Raw genomic sequence first — 20115 nt, forward strand, 5'->3', positions numbered from 1 at the left:
AAAACATTACCAATGGGGGAAAATACGAGTGAAAAGGATAAAGGAGTTCTTTATAATGTTTTGGCAACTTTTCTATAAGTTTGAAAGTATTTCAAAATAATATTTTAATCTGAAATAGAGACATGATAATAGAACATGTAGTTAAGCAAGTGTGAATCAACTATTGTCCAACGCCAGGAAACAGAACAAAAACCATGGCTTGTTATGTTTGTTTACGTACCTCCTTTTGCTATACCACTAGGAGAGAATATAGTAACAAAGAGAGCAGTGTTTTTATGCCTCCTTGGAGAGAGAACTTAGAGCACCTCAACATTTTAAATGAACTTTCCCTTCTCTTCATAATTTTCAATGGGCATTTCATACCTTGGTTACAAAAGGCATCAAAACTTCTTTACCTTTGTCGTCCTAGCTTTATAATTTAGTCAGTGTTCAGTCCTTGGACAGGAATTCTAACCCCAATACTATGTGAATCACAAGATATAGGGACCTGGGTGTCAAGGATTCTACTACATTGAAAAGGAAAGGCTACCATTTAATATGTAAAATAAAGACTGTGAGGATCGAAAAATAGCCAGGATTATCTTTCTTAGGAAATCGGAAGATTCTACCTTCTCTACAATCCCAAAAGCAACCAGTAAAAGGACTTAAGTCTAAAAAATAAGTTAAGTTTTTAGCAAAACAAATCAACAAAAAACAAAACAGAACTGCTGTAAATTGAAAGTGAAAATACATCTTTTTTTTTAATCTTAAAAAATAAACGTGACCACAGGCAACAAGGTCTAAAAAATACAATGGGGCTTCAAAAAACCTTGTGGAAAATTGAATTAAAAGACAATGGAGTTTTTCCACAAATTTCCTGAATTTCCCTCATATTCAATGGAATCACGTAATATGCTGAAAAAGCATATGCCCTACTAATAAATTATTTAGATAATTTTAAAATCTGGTAGAATGAATAATTTTCCTTATAGAAACTACAATTTCCCAAGGCAAACAGATAACGATGAAAATTAAATTCAAACTTTAAAAAAGCTGAGTAGATTTCACATAACTAATTTCTCTATCCTTTCTGGATAATACACATTTTGAAAGAACATTTTACATACTCTTGGTCTCACTGCTACACAGAAAGAAAAGAAGTTATACATGCCAAAGAGCTATGTTATAGTTAGTCACAATAAAGCCGGCACTAAGTCAGAGATCTAAGCAATAATTGAGCATTTCATTTTGCTGGTATATAAAGACATAAAAATACTGTCTATGAAATTATAATTTTCTAGTCAAACATTATTAGAGAATTTAACACTGTATTATGACTACATAACAGTGCTTTCCCCTAAGAATAGTTAAATCTTTTCTAGCACATTATAAGGCAAACCACATTAGGAAGCAATATAAACTACAATCTGTATGACTTTTAAATGGAGTAACAGTACATATTTATCAGGACTGTTCTAAGAATTAAATAATGTACATGAAAGTACTTAGAATGGTGGCTAGCACATATACACACAGTAAGTTCTAGTTTTGTATTGTTTTTATAGAAATAATGCTAAGCAGTCTTAAGGTCAAATGGCATACAGAGTTGAGCAGTCTATAAAACCAGATTGGTTGAATCACTGTCAAGTATCCAGATTGGTCAATGTAACAAAGAAACAAATCTTGACTTATTCACCCTTTCGTCCCAGCACCTAACACAGTATCTGACACACATAGTGTCTGGTGCTCAATGAAGGCTTGCGGAGGATAAAGTGAGTACAAAAGTAAATTATCTGGGGAAAGATAAAAAAAAGAGATTGCAGCCTGAGGTTGTCTGAAGATATACCGAGTCCAGAAATTACTATTCTCTAGCAAGTTACTTTAAGAAAATAAATACCTAAGCATTTTTAGGACCATGCATAGAAATTCCCTGTCAGAACACGCTACTCTCAATTTGTGTGTCTGGGGAGGTGGTCTTGGAAACCCTAAACAGCAGTGGTTCTCAACCTTCCTAATGCCGCCACCTTTAATACAGTTGCTCATGTCGTGGTGATCCTCCAACCATATTTTTTTAAATTTTTGCTGCTACTTCATAACTGTAATTCTGATACTACTATGAATCAGGCGACCCCTGTGAAAGGTTGAGAACCGCTGCACAGGACCGCGATCAGTCAGATGTGACTTCGTAGCAGTGGTTTTGGTTTCCGTTTCTTTTAACAGGAGCCTGGGGGCATAGTGCTTACGTGTTGGGGCCGTACACTCTAAAGACAGCAGTTCAGAACCACCAGTGATTCAGTGGACGAAAGATAAGGCTTTCTACTCCCATAAAAAGTTATGGGCTCGGAAACTCACTGGAGCAGTTCTATCCTGTCCTACAATATCACTGAGTGGACATTGACTTGATGCCAATAAACCTTACAGCAGCGAGTTTTAGTTTGTCTGTTTAAATTTACCTGCACAGGAAAATTAGTCTGAGATTTTACCTACAAACAGGTGCAAACACAATTAAATCACGCACACAGGTTCAAGCACAACATTCCAGAAAAAGAAGGAAAAACCACCTCTCTCAGAAATGGGCAGGGCCACCACAGTAAGGGTAATTAACAAAACTTCTCTTCCTTGTCTCAGCTGCCGCTTGTTGGAGCCCACTGTTGGGGCGGAGTCTACAAAGACTCCATGCCTTTTTGTGCTGAAAATTCAAATTTGCCAGTGCAGTGGGCAAGGGGGTGTAATATGAAAAATTGGATCCTATAGTCAGTCCCCAACCAACACTAAAGGACAAAAGGGGATCAGTGGACTTAATGCCAAGAATGTTTAAAAGCGCTCTCCAAGTGATTGCCCAAGGCCTCATCACGGCCCTCCATTCCTCCTGTTTGGAAACAGAACAGATTTTTACAAACAAGCAGAAGTCACACACCTAATAACATACATTCAACACTGCACAGCACTTGGCTGCCGAAATAAGCAAGTGTATTTCAAAAGGACAGTTGGAGCTACAACCCCTGAGCTTATTTCAAAGTAAAATTTATGAGCAAATTAGTGACACAAAAGCTGGGAAGAGACTGTGGGGGGAAAAGATGATCATTAAACACATCTAACTTACCAAAGCTACAAGAATCTACAGGATGGTGATTTACAGAATAATTAATGTACAATACCGAGAGAAGTTATTTGTAAATTATTCTTAAATTAGAATGTGCTTCCTATACTGCCGTGAAAAGTATCAAATGCATGAAAGCACTTACAAGCTAACATCTACTCACTGACATTCAAACTACTTTAAAATCTAGTTTCTGGAAAGCTCCACAGTAGCAGTTTAAAAAACAAATTTATACCCAGTTCAAAATCGAGGTATAGACCATATCCACAGTTGATTTAAAAAAAAATTAAAATGACCAAGTAGCAGAAAGGTCATAGACATCAAGGTGTATAACACCTGTAGGTGGCTGAATCCTAATTGGTAGAAAGGTTTCTCTGAAACTTAATTAAAATAATATTTTATCAGATATAATCTGACATAATTCTTTTAAACGACGTTAGTGCCAAGAATTTTTGTTACAACTATGTAAGTTCTCCACAAAGCAAAACCTTCCAATGCAAAGATTTTAACTACTCACATACATATACCATTCATAAATTAAGAGGATATAAATCTAAACCACCATAAATTACCTAAAGGCATCCAGAACCCCATTTGAAACACAACTTGTTTTTACATTCATTTACTAGATCTACTAGCAGAGCTGTTATGGAGTGGGTCTTCATGATAACACATGATTGTTCAATATGCCATTTCATGTGGCGCTTGGGAGGGTAATTCTCAAAACCTTCTCAGGAGATGCTTAATTACAGCTCTCGTTACAGTTATCAGCGACTCCAACACAGAGAAAAGCAGGTTAGATACAGGAAGCGATGGGGTTGAGGGTCCAGCGCTGCGCCCCATTCTTTTGTTTTGGTTGCTGAAGCTGCACAAATAAATGTCCTCGGAGCCATCTGCACCCAAAGCACACCCATCGCTGCCCAGCCGAGCACTTGCCTCACCCTCGGGAGCCGGCGGTCGGCAGAACCCCGGGCTTTTCACGTCTCAGAGGATGGGCGGGGAGCCCCGGCTGTGAGCTCCGGGTTACACGTACCGAAAAAGAGGGCGGACATAGATCCTTTGAGGACAGGGACAAGGAGAGGCGTCTAGGTGGGGAGGATGGGACGCGCCGGGGAGACCCAAAGGCGCTGGCAGATTCGCCGGGAGAAAGCTCAAGCGGCAGGCAGACGATGCCGCCCCTTCAGAGAGCAGCAAGGCGGACAACCCTCCTTCGCGGGCGGAGGCACAACCGAGAGACCCCGTCGGAGACCCAGCAGGGCGTGAGCTAGGCAGCGCTGAACTCGGAACCCAAAATAGGTAGAGGCGGCTTGCAACTGACCCAGGCGGCGCGGCGGCGACTTACGGTTCTACTAGCCGGGCTGCAGACACGGAGCCGGAGGACTTCGCAGCAGTGGAGTTCGGCCTCCGCAGCGGCTGCCCCTGCCTCAAGAGCCGAGCTGGAGACCGGAGGCGCCCTCCCCGCCCCACCCACCGGGGCGGGCGCCCACTGCGTGCCGGCGCGGGCGCGCCCGCCGAGCCGAGCCGAGCCGAGGCTGCTGGGGTCAGGAGTGCGCGCGGGAGGCCCGCGGGGCGCGCTGCGTGAGCCGAAGGCGCCCGGAGGGAGGCTCAGACTGGGCGGGCGCCCCCCATCCCTCGCCGGCCGTCGCGCCGCCTCACTCCCGGGAGGGGAAGAGGGGGCGGTGGCTCGTGCCTCCGCCTCGCGGTCAAGTCCGGCTCATCCTCCAATCTGGCGCCCGCGCGCGCTGCCGCGGCCGCTCCCGCCCACCTGCCCGGCCTTGGGTTCCGCAGCTGGCGCCCCGGCCGCCACTACCACCCACGCCCCGACCCGCCCGACCCTGAGAGCCCGCAGCACTGAGGAGAAGCGGCTAGAACGGCGGCAGCTGGGCCGCCGACCCGGAAGCTCTTCCGCTGCCAGCCGGGAAGCTGCTGGGGGCGGGGGGGGGGCGTGAGGACCCGGAAGCGATTTCCTCGCCCCGGTAGCAGCGGGATGGGAAGCTGAGGCCTTTGAAGACCCTGGAGCCCCTGGTTGCGGGAGTGGGTGAGGGGTGTGTGCTGCTCAGCTGCGAGGAGAGGGAAGGTCACCGAAGAGTTGGTCGCCGGACGGGTCTACGTCGTACCAGAGACCGTCTGTGGGCGGCCGTCGGGTTTCCTTCCACAGGAAGTTGGGCCCCGTCGCTGGCGTCGCCGCGGCAGCTGTGGCGGGGGGCAGACGGGGGAGGAATGAGAGAACGGTGACGGTCTCCGCCCTCCCAGGTCCTTGTCCCTCCCGGGAGCCGAATGTAGCGGCCCGGGAGCCGCTAGCCAACCCGCCCGGGCGGCAACCGCTGCGCTTCCTCCGGGGACCCGACGAGGAGCGGGCTCGGACTCCAGCGAGAGCCATCAGAGACGCGGGATTCGGAGACTTCACATCTAGTTGCCCCAGGCAAGGAGTTCCTGTCTTACAGATAGTTTCGGAGAAGCCCACGTCACTTTTTTTAGAAGGCAGCTCCTAAGAAGAGGCTCGCAGGTGTTTTTTCGGTTAAGTGGTTTGGTTTGGTTTTGCTTTTACTGCACGGTGTTTGTGTCTTTCCCAAACGTTTCGCTTTATCGGGTCATAGCCAAGAACGAGGCACGGGAGCGAACCCGAGTTTGTGAGACGTGGCTGGGCTAGAACAGGAACAATTACAGGTGACGTCCAGGAATGGGACCCCTTCAGGAGCCCGATGAAAAAGACTGGAATGTTGTCTAGACTGGGTGGGGCTGTGGGGTGGACTGGGCAGGCGTTGTTCAACTGGGCATCTTTGTTTCTAACTCTGCTTAGCAAGAGATTTGGTTGCTATGCAACGTGCATGTTGCCCTTGTTTTCTAAGAGGAAGACTAAGTTTTAGCAGGGTGTTAACCGTACTCTTTCCTGTTCAAGGACACTCCACATTTTACAAATTAACGTCTGTGCTGGGGTGGCTTCGTTGGCCATGGCTGAACCCCTGCTTTTATCTAGCTGACCTAACTCCAGTCTCGGCCCCGTTGGTTCTCCCCCTGCTCCTGAACAAGATTGGGTTTTTTTTTTATATATGCAATCTCTGAACTACTTTAATGCCCTTGTCTTATTTGGAACAAGTGACAAAAATTCAGCAATGTTTTCATAAATAACATTAAACCAAATCAATCATTCCATGATCTTTCCCCCTTAACCCCAGTTAATGTTGCAGTTAGTTGGTTCCTTACCCCCCTCTTAGAATTGGGTTATAGAACTACTGGAGCAATTGATACTTAGATCAATTAGGAATCGAAATCAAATGAGATGTTAGCTTCCTTTAAATGTGCTGTGCATTCACTAAATTCATTAAATTTTCAATGTCATTACTTCATTCTTTGGCCACAATTAGTATAATTGTCTTCTAGTGCTGTTTGAAGATGTATTAAATATTTAAATTTTAAAAGGGTGAATTGACAAATGTGACATCTTTCTAAAATAAAAGTATTTAAATTTTAGAATAAAATACTATTTAAAAGAAGAAAAAAAACCCTCACTGCCATCGAGTGCGTGCCAATTCATAGCCACCCTATAGGACCAGGTTAGAGCTCCCCTCTGAATTTCTGAGACTGTGACACTTTACATAGAAAGCCTCATCTTTTATGGAAGAGCTGGTGGTTTCTTAGAGCAGCCCACTATTCTACCAGGGATTTAAAAATCACTGGTGAGCTTGTTGATAAGTGTAGTTGTTGATTGGTTCAAGGAACAAGGCAACGAGAAGCTGAATTAGAAGTAGCACTGATGACTTTTCTAGTTGGCTTTAGTAGCATTTCATCCCCTTTTATTGCCATAAACCAATTTGAGTAGCAAAAGAGTGAGATGTTTATGGTTACCAAACTCCAACAGGGAAATTTTCACTGATTTATTTGCCATTTCATCTCTAATGTTACATAACTTTAAAACCGTAAAGCAAATGGGGAAGGGACCGTAGGCAAGTGGGTTTTCTCATCTGTAGAATGGGGATGACAATAGTGCAGCTTCTAGCTCTCCAAAAGCCAAAACAAACCCACTGCCATCAGGTCAAATTCTACTCCTAGCTGCCAGATTTATGGTTTCCAAGGCTGTCTATAATCTTTCCATGAGCAGACAAGCCTTATCTTTCTGGTAGGTTTGAATCACTGACCTTGCAGTTAGTGCGCCAAAATTGGACTGAAAATAGGCTTAATGAAAAAATTCCAAGAACTGTAGAGTTTAGAATGAAGGAATTGTTTGCAAAGCCTCATTTTCACAAAATGAAGTATCTCCTAGTCTCTAGGGAAATGTCTGTGGTTCTTTGAATCAATTAAAAAAATGCTACTTAAAACTTTGCAATTAAAATTAAATGCTTTCCCCCTATATATTGGGCTAAAATTTATTTAAAATGTTAGGATACTGGGCTTCTTTCGAAAAAACATTATTGTTATTTTTTAGAAAATATTTTAAAGGGCATTTTCTAATCATAGTCATGACTTTTTATTGTTTAGGAAAACAAAAAGGTTCTAAAGTGATGTTACCATTTCTAATTCAAAAACCATAATAAATTGCATTCTTAGACCAATCAGAATCTCTTCTTGAAAATGCTTTTTCCCCTATCCCATAAGCAAGCAAACAGTAGGGAACTCATTAAAGATGAACAGATCATTTTAATGCTTAATGGGATTTTTTTTCTTTTTACTGGAGATCATTAATAACGTCTTTTTAGAAATTTGCTGGAGAATTAATTTTTTTGAGAGAAAAACTTTTTAATCCAAGAAAAAAAAGGCATTTTAATCTAGAGCCCAAAAAACTAAACGCATTACCATCAAACCAATTCAGACTCATAGTTTTCCCTATAGGACAGAATGGAACAGGGATTCAAAGGGTGTAATCTTTACAGAAGCAAACTGCCACATCTTTCTCCTGCAGGGCTGCGGGGGGTATTAACTGCTTACTTTTCATTTAGCGCTAAACTCTGTGTCATTAGGACACCTTCATTTTAGTCTAGCCATGAGAAAAAATTAATTGCATTTACTAATAGAATTGATAGCCTGTAAATTATTTTGCAAGAAAGAGATTAAAAATCAATTAGTTGTCCCTCTATCCGTTTCTCTGCCACCCCGAGTGTGGTGGTGCTCCGACTTCACCAAGTCTTCTCATAAGACTTTCAGGATTAAGAGATTCCTGGCCAAGAAACAGAAGCAGAATCGGCCCATTCCCCAATGGATTCGAATGAAAACCGGTAATAAAATCAGGTACAACTCCAAGAGAAGACATTGGAGAAGAACCAAACTGGGACTGTAAGGAGCCCCCTGAAGCGTGGCACGCATGGCCGCATTTTCCCAGGCTCAAATTTTCTCCCCATCTGATGACTTGAACTTCTAATGGCAAATCTGGTTTATTCCTTGGTTTTTTGCTTCCTAATCAAGTTTAACAATAATTGATGTAAGGCTGTTGGTGTGAAAAAAAAATCAATTAGTTGTACAAATTGCCCAATAAAGACTTAGCATTATTGGGAGGGGTTATGTGTGTGTGTGTGTGTGTGTGTGTGTGTGTGTGTACTGAATACTTTTGGTGGAAAAAAATTTGGGTTAGCTAGGAAATTGAAAATGGAAATGAAAAAGACCGTTAGATCATGTTTTTTGTGAACCTGAGCTATATTCTAATAATAATGGGTCCAAAAGGAAGAAAATGTTCCTAAAATTGATTGGTGATGGTTACACAATTCTTTAATATATTTAAACTTTAATTTTATGGTATGTACATGAATTATATATCAATAAAAATTGTTTTAAAAAAAGAAGAAATTTCCGTAATAAAGATTCAGTAATAGGACCTACAACACCAAAAAGTCATCAGAAAGCTTTGTCAACTGACCAGATTCTTCTGTGTAGGCCTTTCCGAAGAAAATTATTTACTCTGGCCTCCAAGAGATCATATAACCTATATAAACATGAAAAAGGATGACAAAAGAAACGAAATCTATAAATTAATGAAAAAGCAAGTAATTGCTTGGTGCTTTCCTGAATACCAATTAAGTAGCTTGGTATGTTCCTAAAGACTAGTCCAGTAACTCAACACTTAAGTAATATTTCCAGGCAGAGTATACCACCTTTTAAAAGTCAGTACATTAAACTGTCTTGGGTGGGAATCTTTCTGATATATGTTTGCTTTGTCAAGTCTAATAACCATAATTTAGGGGTTTTTTTGGTGCGTCATAATAAAAAGATTTTCATACATTGACACTTACTTAAGTGTAGGATTGTTTTGCCATTGCCTGAAAGGCAACTAGACAAAGTTTGAGTTAAAAAGTCTTGTGTCTGCTTTCTAGTTTTTTCCATCTCACTTCTCAGTCTGGGGAAGACTGTCTTGAAGACAGCATATGGAAATCTTATTTATTTTGGTATTTTTGTTACCTACTTAGGACAAAACTAAAAACAAACGTACTGTCGAGTCAATTCCAACTTATAGCAAGCAGCCTTTTCACCACCCTAAAAAGCCTGTTTCTCTTGAGCTAGTAGGGAGCAGCCCAGCTTGTAACCCGCTATGTTAGCTGTATAGAAGTATATTTTTCTTGTTTTGTGAATTTGAGCTATTTTCCAAAAGGCAATATATTTACACAAGTGTGAGGTGATTTTTAAACTGCATAGCTCATCCAAATTTCTAATATTGATATTCTTTCCAAAAATCCTCGAGTGAATGTTAGTGCAAATGAAGTAGCTACTTATTTCTAACTTCCAAACTGTTAACAATTTTATCAATGTAACATTCACTTATATAATTTGTGGAAAGTAAGTGTGGTTCTGAATAATGTGTGGCACCATGCAATATTCCAGGAATCAGCTGTGAAACTTGGCAGTTCAAATCCTCTCACCCCTAACTGGAAGAAAAGACCAGGTCATTTGCTCCCATAAAGTTTACAGTTTATAAAACACAGGCAGTTCTACTCTGTCCTATATAGTCACTATGAATCAGAATTGATTACTACAAAGATTTTGGTTTGAGAGAGAACAAAAAAATCCAGCATTTTAACTTAACTGGTTCTCAAAGTGATTATGTGGAAATAAAAATCATCACGTTGGGCTGTATTGACTTTATTTTTTAGCCTTTCATCAATCATTCCTTTCAATTTAATTTCAAGAGATTATTTTTGTTTTGTTTTTCAATAAAGCAATGGGAAATCCAGAAAACATTGAAGAGACATATGTTGCTGTTATTCGTCCAAAGAATGCTGCCAGTCTCAATTCTCGTGAATACAGAGCTAAGTCATATGAAGTGAGAAAAAATAACATTTGATTTGCTACTATTGAATGTCACATTGTCATTTATGTGTAAAGTCTTATCACAGCCTATAAATTCTTACCAGTTTATTCTAGATATCTATATATCACTGCCTTTTTTGCTGTATATCTTTTGACCATTTTATTAATTTTTGACATGTAGGTGTTTAAATGCTCAGTTACTTGATTTTTATTTAAAATGTATAGCTTTAACTTCAGCACAATGTAGAAATAGCTCTTAAAAATTAAACGCTGTCAAAAAAAAGTTCACTCAAAATACCTGTGTGTTCTTAGTTATTTTCTTGAATAATTATAACACTCAATTTAAAGCAGTTTTGTTAACTTTAAATTTTGGGTAATTAAGTTATTTCTCTGTATTCTTGAATTATATTCTATGTACTAATAGACATAATTAAGGATGATAAAGATTTATCTTTTCTATGAAACAGACTCCAAAAATCATGAAATACTTCTCATCTAACCTGACTTCAACTAAATTTCCCTAGCATTTTGCTTCAGCTGCTCTTTGAGGTTAGTTACCAGAAACCTATTACAAATTACTACGAGGGTTCTCATTAGGCTGCTGTGCTGCAGTACATTGACACAGAGGTTCTCAAGTCCAGCTGCACTTAGAAGCACTAGGGACATTTTTTAATTTCCAAGAGCCAGGGACTCCTTCCCTCTGAAATTCCTTCTTAAGTAGAACTGAGATGGGCCTGGACATTGATGCTGTTTTTAAAGCTTCTAAGTTATTTTAATACGCCGCTAGCATTCAGAAAGACTGTTAGGCTCATTGTAGTCTTCCAGAAGTAACATTTAGTTCAAACTTTCTCTTAATATTTTCTCATCTAAGATTCTGTTGCATGAAGTTCCCATTGAAGGACAGAAAAAAAAAAGAAAGAAAATTTTGCTGGAAACTAAACTTCAAGGCAACAGTGAAATAACACAAAGCATATTGGATTATGTAGTCGAAACCACCAAACCAATTTCTCCTGCAAACCAAGGTATCCGAGGTAGGAGTTCTTTCTCTTTTTCCCCCCAATAGTTTTCAGAAGAGTATAAATGGTTTCTAACTGTAGGTATCATTCCCTAGCTAAGTATCTTTGAACGACTGTTTTTATTTCTCTACTCCAGGGGCTCAGAATCTTTAGACTTCTTCCTAAAATTAAGTAGAAGTTAAGATTCATGGATCAAGGGAAAGGCCTGGATGTTACTGGATAGCAGAAGTTTTCTTCTCATTTGGTGACAGGAAGATCTTTTTCTTTTTAAGACCAATTTATTGGGGCTCTTAAAGCTCTTATAACAATCTATATATCAATTGTATCAAGCATATTTGTACATGAGTTGCCATCATTTTCTAAACTTTTACTTTCTATTTGAACCCTTGGCGTGAGCAACTCTTTCCTTCCCCCTTCCCCCCTCCCTTATGACCCCTTGATAAATTATAAATTATTATTTTCATATCTTACACTAACCTCTGCCTCCCTTCACCCATGTTTCTGTTGCTCATCCCCCTCGGGGTGAGGGGTGTTATGTGTCAATCATTGCAAGAAGACCCTTTTTCAAAGAGCCATATTGAAATATACAAGTATTAATCCTGAAAAATTGAGGGCCCACTTAAAATACTAGATAATGAATAGCCTAACAAATTGATTCAAAATTAAAGACCAGTATTCTCAGGTATACACCTCAAAAGAAGCAGATAACATTGAAACATTTCAGAATATATTGACTATTTCCAATATTGTTGTGCCATTGTTAATTGTCCTTGACTCCATTTCAATTTATGGTGCCCCACTTGTACAGCATAGAACTTCATAGGGTTTTTGTTTCCAAGGTTGAGCTTTTGGAAGTTTATTGCCAGGCCAACGGCAGAGATGCTTCTAAGTGTGTTGGAATCACCAACCTTTTGGTTAGTGGTTGAGTCCTTAACCATTTGCTTGTACCACATAGGCACCAAAATTGTGGCATAATAATTAGAAAGATAAAACAAACTTTTAATCAAATAGCCATCTAAACAGTTGTTGGTAAAGTTGTGCCTCTGTGTCTACTTGGTTTTGGGGGTTTTTGGTGGTTTTTAAGTTTATTCAGTGTGCTGTTTTTCCTGTTTCTCTGAATACAGATTTGGTGTCTGGTTCTTGTCAGTAAAGAGCCTGGTTTTGATGCAGAGATATAACTGATTCCTGTGATTTGATTTATTAATGTTCTAACGATTTGGAGATAATGTGTACCACATTTTACTTGGAAGAACTAGGTGACCTCCCAGTAGAGATTTTAAAGGATTATAAGAAGTTCCTGCATAAACTTATTCAGGATTATAAGAAGTTCCTGCATAAACTTAATGATCTTTGTTACATCCCACAAAAAGAATCCTCTTTCAATTACTAACAGGCTATAATTGTAATGAAATAATCTTGAACCTGGTCGTAGCTGGGGGAGAAAAGGCTGCCCTCCAGGTGATCAGGAATGTGAAAGACTCCCTTTGGAGGCTGTAAACAGTTCATCTTTTCTACCTCAGTCTTGGACTTGTGAAAGTATTCCACTATTACGAACTTACTGCCATTATCAGGGTCTACCTTGAGAAACCAAAACCAAACCAACTGCTATCAAGTCACTTCTGACTCATAGCTACCCTATAGGTCGGAAAAGATCCTCTAGGGTCTCAGACTATAACTCTTTATGGGAGAAGACAGCCTGGTATTTCTCCCTGGCAGGGAGGCTGGTGGATTTGAACAGCTCACTGGGGTCTCTGAGTTGGAATTGACTTGAGGGGTATTTTCTTTGTGTGACTGTTTTAATAGATTGCTTAGATGGCTCAGTGGTGCGAATAGTTAAGCACATAATAATTAGCTGCAAGGTTGACCCATACTCACCCAGAGACACCTCAGAAAATGAGCTTCTCCATCTGCTTTCAAAGGTCACAACCTTGAGAACTCTGGAGCACACCTGGGATCATTACCAGTTGGACAGGACTCATAACTGCTCCCCATGACAACATTAGTTTATAAAGCAATACCATTTATTTCTATTCATGAGATCATTTAGGGGTGTGATAATTTTCACATCTGCAAATGAAATGCAGATATAAGAAAAGTAAATAAAATAAAAAGAAATGCAGATATAAGTTGTCATTAATGGCAGTATTAGGACTAGAATTATCTCCCAACCTTTAGGCAACATTGTATTTTTACTGCCACAAGAGATTTCATAGTTATTGACATGTAAGTAACTTTTAGCTAAACTATTAAACAATAGATCAGAACCAGGTTTGATAAGTAGCATAGCAGGAAAGATGAAATGGGAACAAGACCTCAAGCCAAACAAAAGCAATTTTTTATCTGATAAAGGCCATACTTTATCTAGCCACATGTAGTTTGTACTATCCCTTTGAAAAATAATAATCATAAATAATGACAGAGTATCCTGTGAATAAATGGACTTGGTTGAACTCTTATATTACCTACTTTTCCGTAGCAAGCAATGACCAATCCCGCCTTCCTGCAATGCATTTCTAATCATAGTAATAAGGTTCTGTTTCGCAGGATAAGGAGATTGGAAGGACTGATAAAAAGTCATGGCTAGAGTGATGGGTTGATAGTTATAGTCTCCTTGCTTCCTGATCAGGAAAAAACCCAAACAGACTTTACCGTTCAGAACACGAGTTAGTATGTAGTGTGTCGTACAGTCAGCTTTTAATACAATTGAAAGTTCAGGGTAGAAACTGTTAAAGGAAGAGCCACTGAATCATAAGACTTCGACAGTTATGTGTGCCACTCTTAGCTAGTCCAGACTACTAAGATTCTTCCCATCAGCAGCCTGACTAGATGAGAAAGCATCATCAAAACAAACAAGCTTGTTGCTGTCAACTCAATTCTGACTCATGGTGACTAGAGCTGCTCCTTCGGGTTTTCTTGCTTGTGATCTCAGCAAAACATACCACCATGCCTTTGTTGCTTGGTGTCACTAGGTGGTTTTCACGACCAATCTTGAGGTTAGTAGCTGAGCACAAACTGATCGCACCCCTCAGGGACTCTCAGCTCTTCTTTAACACACTGCTTGTCAGCCACCCTCTCAATTCATAGTGAGCAGTTTTCCTTGCTATGTGGCTTCTTTTCTAATGAGTCAAGACTAGTTCCTTAAACCTACTGGTTGAATGTACAGTAGCAGCATTATTAGTTCTTATTTACTCACATAATTAAATTGACTTATTATTTTTGCTTTTCCTCTTATTGTGGCCTTTAATTTAATTCTCAAAGTTATTTTTGAGATTTTAAAGCCCATGATTTTTACCTTTACTGACTTTTAAAAAATGATTAGGAAAACGAGTGGTACTAATGAGGACATTTCCTCTGGATGGAGAGAAGACGGGCAGAGAAGCAGCATTATTTATTGTTCCATCGGTTGTCAAAGGTAAAGTCAAAATTAATCTTATGAATTTTTATGTAAATTAGATGGTAAACTAAAGGCTCCTGAGGAACTTAGGAATTGTATTACTGCTATGAAACAATCATAAAATACATATTTTCAGATTAATAGAAAATGAGCTGATTTGTTACTTAAAGCTGTTTTGAATTTGAAGTTATATATATGCTTCTGGACTGAACAGTAAATGTATGTACATATGTATGACTTTTAAGTAAAATAGATGATGAGGAGGAAAGCTGTGATTAAAATTAATTGTTTAAGTTATAATAAAGAATAAGTAATTTTTTTAAAAAAGAAACTATAGATAGAAATAGATATTTGGATGGTGATAAGAGTTGTATGAGTCCCTAATAAAATGTAAAAAAAGAAATAGATATTTAAATTTTCTGGAAAATTAACAAATCAGAACCTTGTATTTGGGACAGAAAAGTGTTAGTGATCAATTGAAAATCCCCTGACCCAGAATTGTGATGAAATTTTAAAAACTTAGATCTAATATGAGCCTTTAACAGGCTGAAATATAGGGGTGGGGGGAATATTACATTATACTGTAGACCTTGCTGTTCAGTAATTTTGTAATCCTGGACAAATCACTTCTTTAAACTTCAGCCTTTTATTTATAAAATAGGGACCATAGAAGAATGTAATAATGTACTAAATAGGATATATGCTCGAGTATAAGCAGACCTGAATATCAACCAAGGCACTTAATTTTACCACAAAAACTGCATTAAAAATGTGCTGGAAAACTTGGCTTATACACGAGTATATATGGCACTTGAGAAACTGTAGACTACTGACCTCATGTAATAGGATGCCAACATGAGCATCCTATCAGCCTGTTGGCACGTAACATCTACAATTATTTTATTAGCCGGCTCTATGACTCCAGGTATACTTTTTTCCGTCTGTCTCAGGTGAGGCAGTAGACAGTTCTAGCCTGCCATCTGTGCACAGGAGAAGGATGAGGCTGCTGGCATAAAGTATTACAGCCTTCGAAACCCTTTGCAGTTTCCCTGCGTTGAGGTCAACTCGAGGATTTGTTATACTTAGTAGGTTGAAAAGTTCACTACTTCAAATGGTGTTGGAAATCTTATTAATAAGACAGCATCGTTGAAGAATTTGTTATACTCAACACTTTACTTCTTTAAGAATTTGTTTTACTCAACACGCTTTACTTCATACGCTGTACTTTTAAATGAAAACATACACTTGGAAACTTTTTATGTGATAGCATAATCTTTCTTTTTCAGATAATACTAAATATACATATACTCCAGGATGCCCAGTTTTTTACTGCTTACAAGATATTATGCGAGTTTGTAGTGAATCCAGCACTCACTTTGCTACCCTTACAGCAAGGATGTTAATAGCCTTGGACAAGTAAGAAATGCCATTAACAATATTTTTATTCATAAATTACCAACATGTGCATAGTAGAAATTAGTGATAGACATAGACGTTTAGAAGAAAGTAGTGACATTAAGAAAACATGTTACAAAAATGGCAATTTTTTGAAGTATATAAAAATAGGAACTCTGTAAGACATGAATAACAAGAATGACAAAGGTCGCACTGGCTTTTTAAAGTACTCTTATCAGTGAACAGGTCTTTTGTCCTAGAATGCTGTTTCTGTAGCTGAAGACTAATTTCACCTATGTCAGTGGTTCAAGTTTATTACAGCGTTTTCAAGCAATATTAATTGAACCATTATTTGTAGTAGCCAAGAAGTAGAAAAACCCAATTGTCTATCTCTAGGTGACTGGATAAACAAAATTTCAAAATGTGTAATGGTGTAGGTTGTATAACACAACAATTAATGCCACTGAATTCTACAGTTTTTAACCTTTTTAAGGTTTAAAATGCCAAATTTTAAATTGTGTGTATATTTTACCACAGTAAAATTTTAAAGCAAAAATATCCCCAAAACTATACAGGTACTTCATATTTTGGGAAGTTTTATTATAATGGCATACATACATTAGAAATTACTTGCTGTGTCCATGATTAATAAATTAAATAATACTAATTAAAACTAAAAGTCTGAATGTAATATTAAAGTTTTCATCTACTGTGTTCATCTTCACTTTCAAACAAACACTTCTATAATTGCTATCTGTTTTGCAGATGGTTAGATGAACGTCATGCACAATCTCACTTTATCCCAGCTTTATTTCGACCTTCTCCTCTTGAGCGGATAAAAACTAATGTCATAAACCCTGCATATGCTACTGAATCAAGTCAGACTGAAAACTCACTACATATGGGCTACAGCGCACTAGAAATAAAGAGTAAAATGTTAGCCCTGGAGAAAGCAGATACCTGTGTTTACAACCCTTTGTTTGGATCAGATCTTCAGTATACAAACCGGGTAAGACTTGAAAGAATTTGTACTCAGGTTTCAAAAGACACTTCATATCAAATTTAGTTTAGGTTTTTTTTTCCCGAGACAAACGCATCTATTATTGTAAACATTAAGACAGCACCCACACTTGAGATCTAAAGTCAGGTAGCTAACATTCTTAAGTGTTTTATTGTTTTCCCTTTCCTTTGCTAGGTAGATAAAGTGGTAATAAATCCATACTTCGGTCTAGGAGCTCCTGACTACTCAAAAATTCAAATTCCCAAACAGGAAAAATGGCAGAGAAGCATGAGCAGTGTCACGGAAGACAAGTACTGTTTTGGTTTTACTCCACGTTGCTTTTTAAAAACTTAGATGTTAAAATACATTAAAAAAAATTTTATTCACTTAATATACAATAACTATTTGGTAGTTTACAGTTGCTCAGTGATATGTAGCTATTAGAGATATTTCCTGTTTATATTGAAACAGCTTGAATTCAAGTGTAACTTTTAAAAACCATTTTTAAATTTGTTTTTAATGATTAGGGAACGACAGTGGGTAGATGATTTTCCTCTGCACCGAAGTGCCTGTGAAGGAGATTCAGAATTACTAAGCCGTCTTCTTGATGAAAAATTTTCAGTCAATCAACTAGATAGTGACCACTGGGCACCCATTCATTATGCATGCTGGTAAATGAATTGCTTATTTTCTTTATAGAAAGAAAAAAAAGTTATACATGCTAATGCTTTTTATTTATTTTCAGAATTGTTCTTATTCCATGTATTATTTTCTCTACCGTATTTGCTTTATGAACTTACAGTTTAGATCTTTGATTACTGTTTTTGCACCACTGTTCACAATTGCAGTGTTTGCCACAGAGTAAAACAGTCACATAGTAGGGTAGCTAAAAAGAAGGATGATGGGGAAATAGATCTATGTGCATGTATATATATATATATATATATATATATATATATGTTTAATATTAAGGCAACAAATGGAGATTGGACCTCCACTCAAGTACTTACTCAATGCAAGACCACTTGGGTTCTATTAAATTGGCATTCCATGATGTGCACCTTCCCAACACAATCACTGAAGATAAAAGTGTTTATAAACAAATGTGAAGAAAGCTGATGGTGCCCCATAATGTCTGGGGTCTTAAAGGCTTGTAGATAAACAAGTGGCCATCTAGCTCAGAAGCTCACATGGAAGAAGCACACTAGCTGTGTGACCACGATGTGTCAAAGGGATCAGCTATCAGGCATCAAAGAACAAGAAAACATATTTTAAATGAGGGTGAGTACAGAGTAGAGCCCCAAAGTCCATCTGTAGGCAACTGGACAACCCTTACAGAAGGATCATGGGGAGGAGACGAGCCAGTCAGGGTGCAGGGTATCAACGATGAAACATACAATTTTCCTCTAGTTCTTAAATGCTTTCTCCCCCCACTATCATGATCCCAATTCTACTTTACAAATCTGGCTAGACCAGAGAACGTACATTAGTACAGATAGGAACTGGAAACACAGGGAATCCAGGACAGATGTTCCCTTCAGGACCATTGGTGAGAGTGGTGATACCTGGAGGGTGGAGGGAAGGTGGGATAGAAAGGGGGAACCGATTACAAGGATCTACATTATAACCTCATCCCTGGGATGGACAACAGAAAAGCGGGTGAAGGGAAATGTCGGACAGTATAAGCTGTGACAAAACAATAATTTATACATTATCAAGGGTTCATGAGGGAGGGGGGATTATGGAGGGAGGGCCAAAAATAAGCTGATAATCAAGGGCTCAAGTAGAAAGAAAACATTTTGAAAATGGTGATGGCAACAAATGTACAAATGTGCTTGACACAATGGATGTATGGATGGATTGTAATAAGAATTGTACGAGTCCCCAATAAAATGATTATAAAAAGAAAAGAGAAAAACCACACCCACTGCCTTGGAGTCCCTTGATAGACCTATAGGGTTTCTAGGGCTGTAAATCTTTACAAAAACAAACTGCCAAATCTTTTCCAAGGCATGGTTCACATTTGAGTGTTTTAGCCACTAGGTGGTCAGCCTCCTGTATGATAGCTCAAAACCAAAAGCAAACTGACTGCTGTTGAATAAATGCTGACTCCTAGAACCCTGTAGGACAGAGTATAACTCCTGTGGGTTTCCACAACTGCAAATCTGTTGAAGTATAAAGCCTCATCTTTTTCCTGTGGAACAACTGGTGATTTCAAACTCCTGACCTTCTGGTTATCAGTCCAAAACACATAGTAAATGCTATTGCACAGCAAAAGGGCTCATATTCACTGTTAAAATGTCTATTGTTTTGTATTGGGTTTATGCTGTGTTTCTCTATCCTTCGTATAATATTTGCATGTGTAAATATCATTTTGTCTTAAATCATGTTAGAGAAGTATCCTCTTAGTACTTTCAGAGTTGTGGTATCAAGAAGGTCCCAAAAGTCTTCCCTGGAAACAAAGTCTTCCATTTAGTGTTTAGATGTGAGTGTTGACATGTTATTGAGGTTAACTCCACTAGTTGGCCCAGTGTCACTCACTCTCACTTTCTCATCTCACAAAATAATAACTGAGTTCTTAGTGTTCAGAGTGATAGTTAACTGTTTGCTGTGTCAGGGAATCACTTTCTTTTTCTATTTTTTAATCAATTTATTGGGGGCTCATACAATTCTTATCACAGTCCATTCATATATCCATTGTGTCAAGCACATTTGTACATTTGTTGCCATCATCATTCTCAAAACATTTGCTTTTTACTTGATCCCTTAATATTAGCTCCTCATTTTTCTCCCTCCCTCTCCCCTCCCTCATGAACCCTTGATAATTTATAAATTATTATTTTGTCATATCTTATGCTGTCCGATGTCTCCCTTTACCCACTTTTCTGTTGTCCATCCCTCAGGGAAGAGGTTATATGTAGATCCTTGTAATCGGTCCCCTCTTTCTACCCCACCTTCCCTCCACGCTTGAGTGCCACAGGGTCAGTCCCGGCCAATCCCG

At 38.9% G+C, this 20115-nt stretch overlaps 2 protein-coding genes across 7 annotated transcripts in view; one reads left to right on the top strand and one right to left on the bottom strand.

The window, feature by feature from the left end:
- The window catches only part of ANKIB1 (ankyrin repeat and IBR domain containing 1), a 180876-nt gene extending 175992 nt beyond the window's left edge, over positions 1–4884 (bottom strand). For 2 of the 4 annotated variants that reach the window (XM_075558424.1, XM_075558423.1), the window contains exon 1: positions 4422–4884. The gene's annotated coding sequence lies outside the window, so the exon portion shown is untranslated. The remainder of the gene's footprint in view (positions 1–4421) is intronic. The other 2 variants (XM_075558422.1, XM_075558421.1) reach the window with 1 other exon arrangement.
- A 142-nt stretch (positions 4885–5026) lies between these two features.
- Positions 5027–20115, top strand: part of KRIT1 (KRIT1 ankyrin repeat containing) — a 42383-nt gene continuing 27294 nt past the window's right edge. The window contains exons 1-8 of one of the 3 annotated variants that reach the window (XM_075558428.1): positions 5027–5501; positions 10219–10322; positions 11181–11331; positions 14645–14737; positions 16006–16135; positions 16880–17123; positions 17310–17425; positions 17642–17785. In XM_075558428.1, coding sequence (XP_075414543.1) covers positions 10221–10322; positions 11181–11331; positions 14645–14737; positions 16006–16135; positions 16880–17123; positions 17310–17425; positions 17642–17785 — 980 coding nt within the window. In that variant the 5' untranslated portion in view covers positions 5027–5501; positions 10219–10220. Of the gene's footprint in view, positions 5586–10218; positions 10323–11180; positions 11341–14644; positions 14738–16005; positions 16136–16879; positions 17124–17309; positions 17426–17641; positions 17786–20115 lie in introns of all 3 variants that reach the window. The other 2 variants (XM_075558427.1, XM_075558426.1) reach the window with 2 other exon arrangements.

Source organism: Tenrec ecaudatus, chromosome 9, assembly GCF_050624435.1.
Source record: "Tenrec ecaudatus isolate mTenEca1 chromosome 9, mTenEca1.hap1, whole genome shotgun sequence".
Lineage (NCBI taxonomy): Eukaryota > Metazoa > Chordata > Mammalia > Afrosoricida > Tenrecidae > Tenrec > Tenrec ecaudatus.